Source organism: Micropterus dolomieu, linkage group LG17, assembly GCF_021292245.1.
Source record: "Micropterus dolomieu isolate WLL.071019.BEF.003 ecotype Adirondacks linkage group LG17, ASM2129224v1, whole genome shotgun sequence".
Classification (NCBI taxonomy): Eukaryota; Metazoa; Chordata; class Actinopteri; order Centrarchiformes; family Centrarchidae; genus Micropterus; species Micropterus dolomieu.
The window spans coordinates 27652624-27664236 of record NC_060166.1 but is presented as its reverse complement, the minus strand read 5'-3'; the positions used below and the strand labels follow the sequence as shown (position 1 = coordinate 27664236).

Sequence of the window (11613 nt, the reverse complement as noted above, 5' to 3'; positions counted from 1 at the left end):
CAGCTTTAGGTTGCAATAGTATGGCATTGCATGAGAGTACTGTATTATACATGATACAATATTGACGTTACTTCAGGACCCCTCACGGTCCGAGGACCACTGCTTGGGAATCAATCAACCAACGCTGCTGTAATGGTCTCAGAAGCGGAAGTACGAAGTACATACAACGTGATGTGTGACGAGCATTGTAAACAAGACTATAAAAGGAATGTCGTTTCAAGAGTTTTTGAATTGAGTAAGTAAAAGAGTCTTCTAACATAAATCAATACGTATTTACTTAACTAGCTTGGCCCTGTTAACAATGAAAATGGATATTCATAACGTATGTAAGTTAACAGAACATTAGCTGTAAAAACAAAGTAACGTTAACGTTGGCTCACATTTGTTCTTCACGTGTTACTGGCATTTTTACATTAGTAAATGTATACATTAGTTACGTATAAATCATTAGCTAACGTTAAAGTCAAATGAGCAACTTAACTAACTATAGCTGCACAAACAAGAGACTTTAAAACAAGTCGCTAGCTAACTATAGCTGGATAATACAGGTAAGTTGTAACGTTAGCTCGACTTTAGCTATCAAGCTAGCCATCGTTATTATCTCACACTAGCGCACTAACACTAACGTGACCTCTGCATCGATGATATTGACAACTGTGTAGTGATATTTGTATCTATACACAAACTGAAGTAACGGTAATGTCTGTGATATTACGTTAGCTAACCTAGCTATGAACGGTAGAACGCATAATCGACGATAACGGTGTTTGGACACTGATTTGCTAACTACTTTTAACAGCAAAATAGAGAGAAAAGGTGTGGCACTGAATAGGCAATATCAATGTTTTTGGTGTGATTTTTAATTTTGGTAATGTTGCTCAACAACAGTTTTAAATTTACAAGCCAGCTAACTCATCAAATTATGTGTAACATTATAGGCTATTGCTACAAAGTGCTACAAAAATACTACACTTACCTTGGCTTCAACATTACATACACAGGAAACCTCAACATGGCTGTGAAGGACGTGAAGGACCTGAGGGACAAAGCAAGGAGATCTTTCAATGTCATAAAAAGAAACATTAAAATATATATTCCAATTGAAATTGGCTTAAAAGTTTCCAATTTGTACTAGAACCAATAATTCTATATGGCAGTGAAATTTGGGGGCCAAAACTAAATAAGGAATTTGAGAAATGGGACAAAATCTTTCCATACTGAGTTCTGTAAGAGCATCCTACAGGTGCAGAGAAAAACACCAAATAATCTGTGCAGAGCAGAGCTAAAAATACAGAAAAGATCAATTAAATTTTACAATCACTTAAAATCAGTTAACCCCCAGACATACCATCACAAAGCCCTAACATACCAGGAGCTGAAACCAGAGAAGAGTCCCCTCAGCCAGCTGGTCCTGAGGCTCTCTGCAGTAACAAGTCCCCAACAGCCTCAAGACAGAAACACCAACTCTAGCAGACCAAACCAAATTATCAACAAGCAAAAAGAAATATATATTTAATACTGGAAAGAAACGACCAAAACACAAAATAAATTCCAATGTTATCTGACCCTAAAAAGAGAATTCACACTGGAAAATTACCTGAGCACAATAAAATGTCCTAAATTAAGAAAAATGCTTACAACATACAGACTGAGTGAACACAGCCTGGCCATAGAAAAGGGTCGCCACAGACAGAGCTGGTTACCACATGCCCTAAATATAAAATACTAAGACAAAAACACTTTGCAAACATTTCCCAAATATACCCCGAATTCAAATTTACACACAGAAACTCCACTATTTACTGGGAGAAATGCCCAAATGTCAAATAATTGCTGCAAAATATATCTCATCATGCCATGAACTGAGGACAACCAGTGGAAGCTTAAACTAATAAATAATTGTACTAATTTTCAAATTATTATTATTTTAATTGTTTGATATTTTAGTAACTTTTGTGTTTTTAAGTCTCACATTTGATACTGATTTTTTTTTAGTCTTTTTTTAATGAACTAATTAATTAATTTTAGTTATTAATATACACACATATACGGTTTTATCTATTCATTTTATTTTAAGTTTTTAATATATTTTTATAATAACACGTTACTGTGTCATTTACATAATTTTAATTTCTAAATTATTATTATTTTTGTTTTAACACATTTATTTATTTTTACGGAATTTTTATATTTTATATATATATATTTTTTTTATTGTTATTTTATTTTGTATTAACACACAAACACAACTTTTGCTGTTTTATTTTCTTATCTAATGAAATGTATGAAATTAATTGTCCTTATGTACTTTATATATAGCTTTGGCAATATTGTTGCTATACATTCATGCCAATAAAGCTAATTTGAATTTAGAATTTGAATTTTACAAAAATACACTACTTGCTTATTTTGGCATACATTCCCACATCTCAAAATGTTATATACTTTAATATAACCTTTTACAATATGTTTTTCCTAATTCTAATTATCCAAATACTAGTTGTAGCAGTATTTTTATAGGATATAGTGTAGATTTCATAGACAAAACATATATGAGGTGGATTAGCATAATCCAATGAATGAAATATGTAAGAAAAAACACTAAACATTGTATATTGACTTTCCATATGTAGAAACAAAGTAAACTATGTTTTTTGAAAACTTAACATTTCGTCATAGATCCATGTACATGTTCAACATATACAGTCTATAGAAACAACATCTGATTTGCATTTCCATGAATTTCCAAAAATGTTTTAATACAGCCAGAGGTTCTGAAAAAATATATGAACAGTATAAATGGTATGACAATGTCTGACACTAGACACATTTATGATTATATTGGCCAATCCTAACCCGTAAGGAGGAGAATAAGTACAGGAGACTACCTTTGTACTCACAGTATACATTGGGTCATAATTCCAGAAAACATCACTGTACTGTATGTCTGGTGTCCCCACAGAACTCCAGGATGTTGTGTGAAGTCCTGCTGTCATCGCTATGGTTCCTGTTTGTTATCTTCTGGGTCGAGACAATAAGTGTTTGGCTGTTTCTGTCCATGTTCTATCAGGACCGGGCATTTTACCACTGGGGAGATGGGTAAGAGATATGTTTCTTTTGTTAATTTTTATATGTGCAAGTTTGTTCATCAGGCACATTAACATTTCTTTGTCAACTAACTTGAAAGAAGAGGGAGAGAAGAGCAGGTAGAATGACATGCGTTGAAAGTTAAAACATCGTCTTCATCTTCTTGATAGGACCTAAACTTAGACCTTAAGAGTCCTTAAGCCCTTCCTGAACCAGTGGAAAACACTTGAATGGGAAATGTCCATTATTAGATCAGTGTCCTTACTGAGTGTACTAGGTTCATGGGTTAGTGATCATCTTTTGATGTTACAGGGTATTTGCAGATGATCCTGGAGAGATGATATACATGTTGAGCAGGTAAGAACTTTGTTTTAAAAATATGAAATTTGAGCTGTATTCATTTGTGTGCAAAGAATGAATCTCTTGTCTGTCCCCACAGAGGCGATACCCATATGCAGACAGAGATGCACACCTGAGATGGGAAGAGATCAAGAACTCCACTGAAAGGACTCTCAGTAGAGGGCTGTTGCAGTTATGTGACTAAAGAACATATGATGAAAAGCAGTAGCTGTTTTCCCTTTGCACTAACGGCCTTGCACACTGTCGTGTACAGTCCTTATTAACATAGCTAATTGTAGGCCCCCTTTTAATAACAGGTGGCGAAGAGGTGCAGCATGCATGTCTGCATAGATATAGAGGGAGGTCAACAGTGATTGATGTGTATCACACCCACCAATGTAACATTTACATTTTCACTTTCAGATTCTGGGGAAGCAGAATTAATGTATTAGAAAATGCTTTGTTCACAAAGGATGAGCACCTTTCTTTTATTTCTTGAAACTTTATTTTGAGACCTGCACTGCGATGGTGTTTTGAACATCATGCCGTTCTATGCAACTACAGTTGTTGCTGTCTGCAACTATGTTTGTGTTTTAAATATCGGATTGCAATAAATGTTGTTAGGCATATGAATGTTACTAACAATTACCAGATGTTTTTGGTGTATACTTGATTCCACAATGTTTGACAATAAGTTAATTTTGAATATGGGAGTGGTGAAGCAATGTGTTTGGGTTTAGATATAAGTCTGAACACAATAGATGAATGATTGAGAGTTCATAGTTTGATCTGATTGAACGATTTTGTGTTTTTCACACTAAGAACATACAGTAGATGAACTGGCAATAGGGATTACGGTATTTGAGCTTGAAGGTTTATTATTAAGCTTTGAAATACTTCTACTTTGTCCACTTACAGGAATTTCTCCAGAGCTTTCAGCCTCATCTTCTGGCCTTTATCGGCGGATGGATTTTCCTCAGTTGTCATGATTTTAAATTGAGACAGAGGTCTCAATTTAAAATCATCTGTTATTTACCGACTGAACCGTCACCATTGCAACTGCAAAGGTTCCATCTGCTCATGAAGATCACAAGATGGGACTGAAAGCCCTGGAAGTGGACTTGTGTTAAGAATTGTTTGTCGGAAATGTGTGTGTATGTGCACGTTTAATAGTGCGGGGAGTGTACCCCATAATAGGAATCCTCTCTCAATACAATATGTCAATGTTATAGCCAGTAAAAATTATACTTAAAAAATATAACTCTGTGATCCTTGAGCCTGTGAGATCATTGGTCTGCCATACATTTTTTTGTGTTACTTCTACTTTCTGTCAATTAAAGGGTTTACCAAACCAGCAAATAGTTTTGGTCTTCTTTCATAGCTGAGCCAAATCATGTCGCTGATGTTTTGAATCAATATGCTGAATAAATGGGAAGTATTTTTGAGTGCAAGTTTTTGCTGATACCTCACATGCCAGGGCAGTAGGGGTCGCTCACAATATAGGAAACCCTCTTCAGGGTTGTGAATATCTGCCACCGGGTCATCATCCTAGGCTGCCGGGTAGAAATAAAAATGCAGTAAACATTCTAATTGAGGCTAGATTAAATAGTTGTATGTAGTTGTAGTTTTACTTAAGTCAGGTGCTTTGATTGCCAAGAGGCGTATTTGTACAAACAAACAGGTTTGCTTTTAACGTCAGTTGTGAGCAGTTTGCCAAAAACATGGCTCCAACGATTCAGACACAAGCTCAACGAGAAGACGGCCACAGGTAAGTTCGTTAACCTAGCTGCTGGTCTATTACATTGGACAATATATGTTAACTTTAACGATAAAGCAGCCAGGAGTCGTTAACATTAGTTGATAAGGTTGGTCACTTGTTAAGTGTGTACAACAATGCTAGTCAGCTAGCTACAAAAACAATCAAGCATTGCGCCAAGTTAACTTATGCTAACGTAGCATGCTAACCTTATTATTTAGCGTTAACTAACGAACTAAGATAAGAGAATTTGGACTATCCAGTGAGTTGTATTTACTTAAAGTAGAGGCAAAGCAAATAGCTAACACTGTGTCAATGGTAGGTCAACGAAGCTAGCCAATGATAGCAAGTCTGAATGTTAACAATCACGGAGACTTCATGGCAAAACAGTTACAGATGCAAAGCTTTTGGTATTATTAACGTTACCTAACGTTAGCAAATTCCCATATCAAATGATCATTTGAAAGTCGTTAGTTGTAATATCTTACCGCTTTTACAGTTATTTAAAGACGATGATATAAGTATGTGAAGACATGATATATTGAAATCAAAACATTTCGCACAAAGAGAATAAAAATAAGTGTGGTTCTTTAGTGGGCTAACGTTCCAATAAATAGAAATGAGTGGTTTCCCCAGGGTTTCGCTGTATAAAAAAAATGTAAGCAACATAACGTTACATTTATTCATTTAACAAAAGAGAAGGATTAGGACAGCAGCAAATAAGGCAGTATTTCATTATTAATGACCTATCACTGAAATATTTATGTCATATTCTAGCATTAGTTTATAAGAGATGGTAATAAATCTGACAAATGACTGTTTTCTCTTTTAGCAGGCCATCCTCGCATAGAACTGTTCCAGAGAGGTAAGCAGATTTAGCACCAATAAGTATCTACTATTCTGTACAGTAATCTGGAAAGCGTCTTTTGTTTTCTTTTTTTTTTTTTCAAAGTAAGGTATGCAAACGTGTCTGGGTAACTCGAACTTTGTATGTCCTCTACTTTTGTGCCCATGACAGGTCAGGGGTGGTCTGTAGGGTAAAGTACTGCAACAGCCTGCCTGACATCCCTTTTGACCCCAAATTCATCACATATCCATTTGATCAGCACAGGTAAACATTCAGCTTCTCAATACATAGAGTACACACTGATGAACAGGGGCACAGCTTGATATCTGTTTTTGTGTTGTGGCAGGTTTGTACAGTATAAAGCCACTTCTCTAGAGAAGCAGCACAAGCATGAGCTCCTTACTGAGCCAGACCTTGGGGTCACCATTGATCTCATCAACCCAGACACCTACCGCATAGACCCCAACAGTAAGTCTCCAGTTGTTGTTACATGTCAGATCCCGTAATTTTTTTTAGAAACTTCTCTGCTTTATAAAATGTCTGTTTAGACTGAACCATTCTTTTAAATTGTCAGTACTGTTGGATCCTGCTGATGAAAAACTGTTGGAAGAGGACATCCAGGCGCCATCCAGTTCTAAAAGGTAAGGCTGCTAAATAAGCAGCTTTTTGTTGTTATAGATTGATGTGGAGATGTGGAGATGTTTTCTTTAAGCATTTTCTTCTTCCTAATAAGATCACAGCAGCATGCCAAAGTGGTCCCGTGGATGAGAAAGACAGAATATATTTCTACGGAGTTCAACAGATATGGCGTTTCCAATGAGAAAGTGGAAGTCAAGTAAGTTGGCTAATTGTGTTCACTTTGAAATTACCTATTAGAAAAACGTGTGTGTGTATAACCTAGGAATGTTTTGTGTTTAGGATTGGTGTATCTGTCAAACAGCAGTTTACAGAAGAAGAAATCTACAAGGACAGAGACAGCCAGATTTCTGCTATTGAGAAGACATTTGAGGATGCACAGAAATCGGTGAGTAAGCATATAACTAGGCTTCCCAAATCCTTGTTTAACATTCTTTATATTTCAAGCAACCTACAAAATAAAGTGGACCGCAGGTTGAACATGGGTATTTGGAAGTTTCCATGGGTTTTGGCGGTTATGTGAACATTTCCACAGATTGGGAGGAACAAGACAAAACCTCTTTTTCAGCTATTAATGAGCAGCTCTGTGCACTGGAAAACTGAACTCAGCACATCAACCTAAAATGCAAAAGTATTCTTGGTCAGCTTGCATGTTTAGGTCATTGAAAAATTAGCTATAGTATGTAAACATGTTGTTTCTCTTTAGGTTACGCAGCACTACAGTAAACCCAGAGTTACTCCTGTGGAGGTACTACCTGTGTTCCCTGACTTCAAGGTGAGCTATTTCACTCCAGTTATTGACTTTTAGAGTCTCTGTGGATGACTTGTAATGACATCACGTGGGCAATGTAGTAGGAGAAGTGCATGGTAGGGAATTGATGTAACAAACACGCAACAGTTGCATCTGTTGTTGATCCAGATGGTTTTTGTCAGTTTAAGGTACTTTAACAGTCAAACTGGTACTTCATATAATATTATTTTGTAATTTTTCTCTTTCCCCAGATGTGGATCAACCCATGTGCTCAGGTCATCTTTGACTCCGATCCTGCACCTAAAGACATATCAGGACCAGCAGGAGTGGAAATGATGTCTCAGGCCATGATCAGGTATTTACAAAATATCTGTCATGTGGATGTGTGTTTCAACAGCAACATTTTTGTATAAATACTAATTTACGTTTTGTGTCTCTTCAATAAAGAGGTATGATGGATGAGGAAGGAAATCAGTTTGTGGCCTACTTCTTGCCCAATGAAGAAACAATTCGCAAGCGCAAGAGAGACTGCGATGAGGGGATGGATTATATGCCTGAGGATCTGTAAGTAAAAATATTACATCAAGAGAATCATGGATCTTTTTTGGCTGCACTTAAAAATCCCCTTTACTTTGTTTTGCTTGTTTTTAACTTGCATACCAGCAATTAATAATGCATTTTATTTCTCTGTTTCAGGTATGATTACAAGATAGCCAGGGAGTACAACTGGAATGTCAAGAACAAAGCCAGCAAGGGTTATGAAGAGAACTACTTCTTTATCTTCAGAGATGGAGATGGTGTTTACTACAATGAGCTAGAGACAAGGTAAGTCATTGATCAAAGAAAAGAGTTATTCGTCATTGCACCTCAAACTGAAGAAAGGGAATGTGCTTTTTGCAGGAATAATTGCAGCTGGCGTGTTTTAGATCAAGTGTTGTGTAGATAGTTATGCTTTCGAAAGTATGTTGTTAATTGATATTGCAGAAAACAGACTGCACCGCCACTATGATATATGGGGCTTCATGGGAAACGGTTTGGCCTTGTCCTCTGACAGCCTTTCTTCTGTCCCCCAGAGTGCGTCTGAGCAAGAGGAGAGCCAAGGCTGGAGCACAGTCCACCACAAACGCTGTGCTGGTGTGTAAGCACAGAGATATGAACGAGAAGGAGCTCGAAGCCCAGGTGAGTGTTATTGTTACTTTCCGCTTTTTCTTCATGTTACACTGAACACTTTTTTTTTTTTTTTTTTTTTCTCTTTCTTTTTGTTTGTTGTTACTTTGTTGTTGGAAGGGAAACTATTCATTTAGATTTAGACTGACTGATCTTTTTCTTTTTATCTTTGTAACTAAAGGGTGCTGTTTATTTCAAATACACTGAAGTTTAGGAAATCATATTTATCATAGATTAAAGATTAGATAAAACTTTACCAACATTATTCAACGTTATCCAAACAAAGTAGTTGCAGAGCATGTGTTAATACCACATTAATGTTTGGATTAACTGCCATGTAGTTACTGTTTCCTGTATTTTGTTAAGCAATGCTTTCCAACATGACCCAACTAATCTAAAATAATGACTGAAACTGTTATAGCACTATCTATGAGCTTGAATTCTTGGGCCGTTAGTAGTATCCTGATGACTGATTTCATGTTCATTGCGGTTCTCAGGAAGCTCGTAAAGCTCAGCTGGAGAACCATGAGCCAGAAGATGAAGAGGAAGACATGGACAAGGACCTGCAGGACTCAGGTCAGTTAAGTTTTCTCTTAATCTCTACCGCTGTCTTCTACTACATTCTCATCATTTAATGTTTACTGATTTGGCTACCTGCTGCACTGTTGTAGTAGTAGTAGTAGTAGTAAAAGGACAGTGTCTGCTGAATCATTAACCATCTGCATCGATGACAGGTGTGTTTTCAGTACCTTTTTCTGCCTGTGATATTTGAATTGTTTTCTCCAGGTGATGAGAAAGACAAGGGTAGTGAGAACAGTGAGGCAGATAACTCCGGTAGTGAATCTGAGAGGGAAGATGAAGACCGGGAACAAAGGGGAGAAGATGACGACGACGAAGAGGAGGAGCACAGAGGGAAGCGGAGGAGGAAGGCAAGCGGCAGCGGAAGTGAAAGTGGCGAGGAGAGAACCAGAGAACTGCGGGACGAGGAAGAGATCTTCGGCAGTGACGATGACAGCGACGACAATGAACCCAAGAACTCGGCCAGGAGCAGCGGGGAGGAGGGCAGCGGAAGCGAGGATGAAGGAGGGAACAGAGGAGGCAGCAGGAGTCCCAGTGCTTCTCCAGCGCACAGCGACCGCAGCAGCGACCACTCAGAGAGGGCTCAGAGTGGAAGTGGAAGTGAGAGAGGCTCAGATTCCAGCGATGCCAGTGACAGTGAATAAGATCTGTGGTCAGGACAGCAAGGTGATGGCCACCTATCTTATCTGTATGTTCAGCTCAGTCTCGGGCTGTAGTTTCTTAATGATTGCAAAAATCAAATGAAATTTGTGTGTGAGATGCTCATTTGTTTGTGGACTCAGGGCATCTTTCTTCAATACAGTTTTTATTTGTAGATTAAAATTGTGCACCAGTAGCTCTTTGTACACCATTCCTCAGTTTTTTGTCAGATATTCAGTACAGGATCATGTAAAAACTGTCTTAGTTCTCTCTGCTTTTGACATGTCTTTGTGTTAAGGCTCTGAAACTAATAATAAAATGCCGGTGACATTTTGTAAGAAACTCTGTGGTCAAAGGTGGTTGTTGTTTTTCCCGCTTTAGCGTATTTAGGGAACCACTAAGTAATCCCATAAATTTTACAGTTTATTTTTTTCAGTCCAAGAAGGGCTGTTTGTGCTGCATTTTAAAAAAAAAAAAAAAAACATGATTAAATATGCCCATCCATCGTCAACCGCTTATCCTGCATACAGGGTTGCGGGGGGCTAGAGCCAATCCCAGCTGACATTGGGCAAAAGGCAGGGTACACCCTGGACAGGTCGCCAGTCCATCGCAGGGCCACACATAGACAAACAACCATGCACACACGCACACCTAAGGACAATTTAGAGCCACCAATTAACCTAGTCCACATGTCTTTGGACATGATTAAATATGTAATTTGTTTAATTGACGCTCAGTTCAGACTTTTATTGGTAAAACAATAGGGGATTGCCCTTGTCGAAATATTGATGTCAATGCACAACTGACCAGTTTAAAACTTGATTTCATACAGTACATTTATTAGTAATAACATGCACAACAATTAAAAATGAAAATCGATAGCCATGTTTCACAAAGAAAGACTGATAGTATCGGAGATACGGGAGATGCAGATTCAGCGAAAAAATGCCAGCTGGTTCTTCAGCCATTCTTCTGTCAAGTCATCAGCGTTTCTTGTTTCAAAGACCTCAGAGTAAAGCACACATTGTCACATTCAAAAATCTGAATAACAACATCATAAAGATAGAAAAAGTTCAGAGAAGTTAACTCATCAATACTCAAATTAGTAATTGATAATTTGTTGGGCAGAAGAATCAAAACATACCAAATGACATCTGAAAGTATGAACATCCTGCTGAATAAGCTCCCAATTAAAAATAATCATTAGGGTTTGATCTAGGCCTATAGGCCTACACTTAATTATATGTAAAATGTAAATGCTCCGTACTTGTATAGCGCCTTTCTAGTCTTTTTGACCACTCAAAGCACACTACATCTGCATTCACATTCATACACTGAGCCTAAGTGCTCAAACGGAAACTAACATTCACACTCACTCATACACTGGCAGAATAGCCGCCAGGGGCAATTCGGGGTTCAGTATTTTGCCCAAGGACACTTCGACACGCAACCAGGGGGAGCCAGGGATTGAACCGCCGACCTTCCGATTAACGGCCAACCCGCTCTACCTCCTGAGCCACAGCCGCCGCTTATTATCTATTTATTCACCATTCTCTATTTCAGTGCTGTTCATACTATGTCATATTGTATATACTGTATACCAATACACCTACCTCAGGTCATAAGGTCATAGGTCTCATTTATTTTTTCCAGCATCCTTTGCACTATGCTCCATCACACTGTGTACATGTGTACATGTATGCATGTATTTGTCTGCGTACCTGTATATCATATACACCTTCAACATGTACATAATGAGAATAGTTTACTCTTGCATCCTTTGCACTCTGATTACTGCACTATTTGTCAATA

General features: G+C 37.7%; 3 protein-coding genes and 2 long non-coding RNA genes across 8 annotated transcripts in view; 2 read left to right on the top strand and 3 right to left on the bottom strand.

Moving 5' to 3' along the window:
* Positions 1 to 1002, bottom strand: part of tsr1 (TSR1 ribosome maturation factor) — a 30594-nt gene extending 29592 nt beyond the window's left edge. Inside the window, exon 1 of the mRNA XM_046074571.1 lies at positions 977 to 1002. The gene's annotated coding sequence lies outside the window, so the exon portion shown is untranslated. The remainder of the gene's footprint in view (positions 1 to 976) is intronic.
* LOC123986361 lies at positions 79 to 4780 on the top strand. Of its 3 annotated transcripts, none has more exons than XR_006828859.1 (4): positions 79 to 235; positions 2963 to 3099; positions 3400 to 3444; positions 3527 to 4780. It is a non-coding gene; the product is annotated as an uncharacterized LOC123986361 (long non-coding RNA). The 3 variants fall into 3 exon arrangements; XR_006828861.1 differs by having other exon boundaries at positions 219 to 326; XR_006828860.1 differs by lacking the exon at positions 79 to 235 and adding an exon at positions 385 to 548.
* On the bottom strand, positions 1408 to 5774 carry LOC123986363. The gene is made up of 4 exons (XR_006828862.1): positions 5671 to 5774; positions 4892 to 4979; positions 2901 to 3087; positions 1408 to 1466 (listed from the first exon to the last, which is right to left on the bottom strand). It is a non-coding gene; the product is annotated as an uncharacterized LOC123986363 (long non-coding RNA).
* Positions 4950 to 10143, top strand: paf1 (PAF1 homolog, Paf1/RNA polymerase II complex component). 2 transcript variants are annotated; one of them, XM_046074573.1, is made up of 14 exons: positions 4950 to 5194; positions 6018 to 6047; positions 6201 to 6293; positions 6376 to 6497; positions 6604 to 6670; positions 6763 to 6864; positions 6948 to 7053; positions 7372 to 7440; positions 7668 to 7771; positions 7864 to 7980; positions 8113 to 8241; positions 8490 to 8595; positions 9081 to 9159; positions 9370 to 10143. In XM_046074573.1, exons 1-14 carry the CDS (start codon positions 5148 to 5150, stop codon positions 9804 to 9806), a joined length of 1608 nt encoding a protein of 535 aa, XP_045930529.1. In that variant the 5' UTR covers positions 4950 to 5147; the 3' UTR covers positions 9807 to 10143. The 2 variants fall into 2 exon arrangements, with proteins under 2 accessions (XP_045930529.1, XP_045930528.1); XM_046074572.1 differs by having other exon boundaries at positions 4951 to 5194; positions 6015 to 6047.
* A 476-nt stretch (positions 10144 to 10619) lies between these two features.
* gmfg (glia maturation factor, gamma) overlaps positions 10620 to 11613 on the bottom strand; it is a 3046-nt gene continuing 2052 nt past the window's right edge. The window contains exon 7 of the mRNA XM_046073223.1: positions 10620 to 10807. Within this exon, the coding sequence (XP_045929179.1) occupies positions 10736 to 10807 (72 nt within the window). The 3' untranslated portion in view covers positions 10620 to 10735. The remainder of the gene's footprint in view (positions 10808 to 11613) is intronic.

What these genes read in the sequence shown, in the direction of transcription:
- paf1 (XM_046074572.1), top strand. Translation starts at nt 5,148, where the DNA reads ATGGCTCCAACGATTCAGACACAAGCTCAACGAGAAGACGGCCACAG. An exon ending in TATCCATTTGATCAGCACAG is followed by an intron (nt 6,294 to 6,375) that starts GTAAACATTCAG and finishes GTGTTGTGGCAG; the next exon opens with GTTTGTACAGTATAAAGCCA. An exon ending in GCGCCATCCAGTTCTAAAAG is followed by an intron (nt 6,671 to 6,762) that starts GTAAGGCTGCTA and finishes CTTCCTAATAAG; the next exon opens with ATCACAGCAGCATGCCAAAG.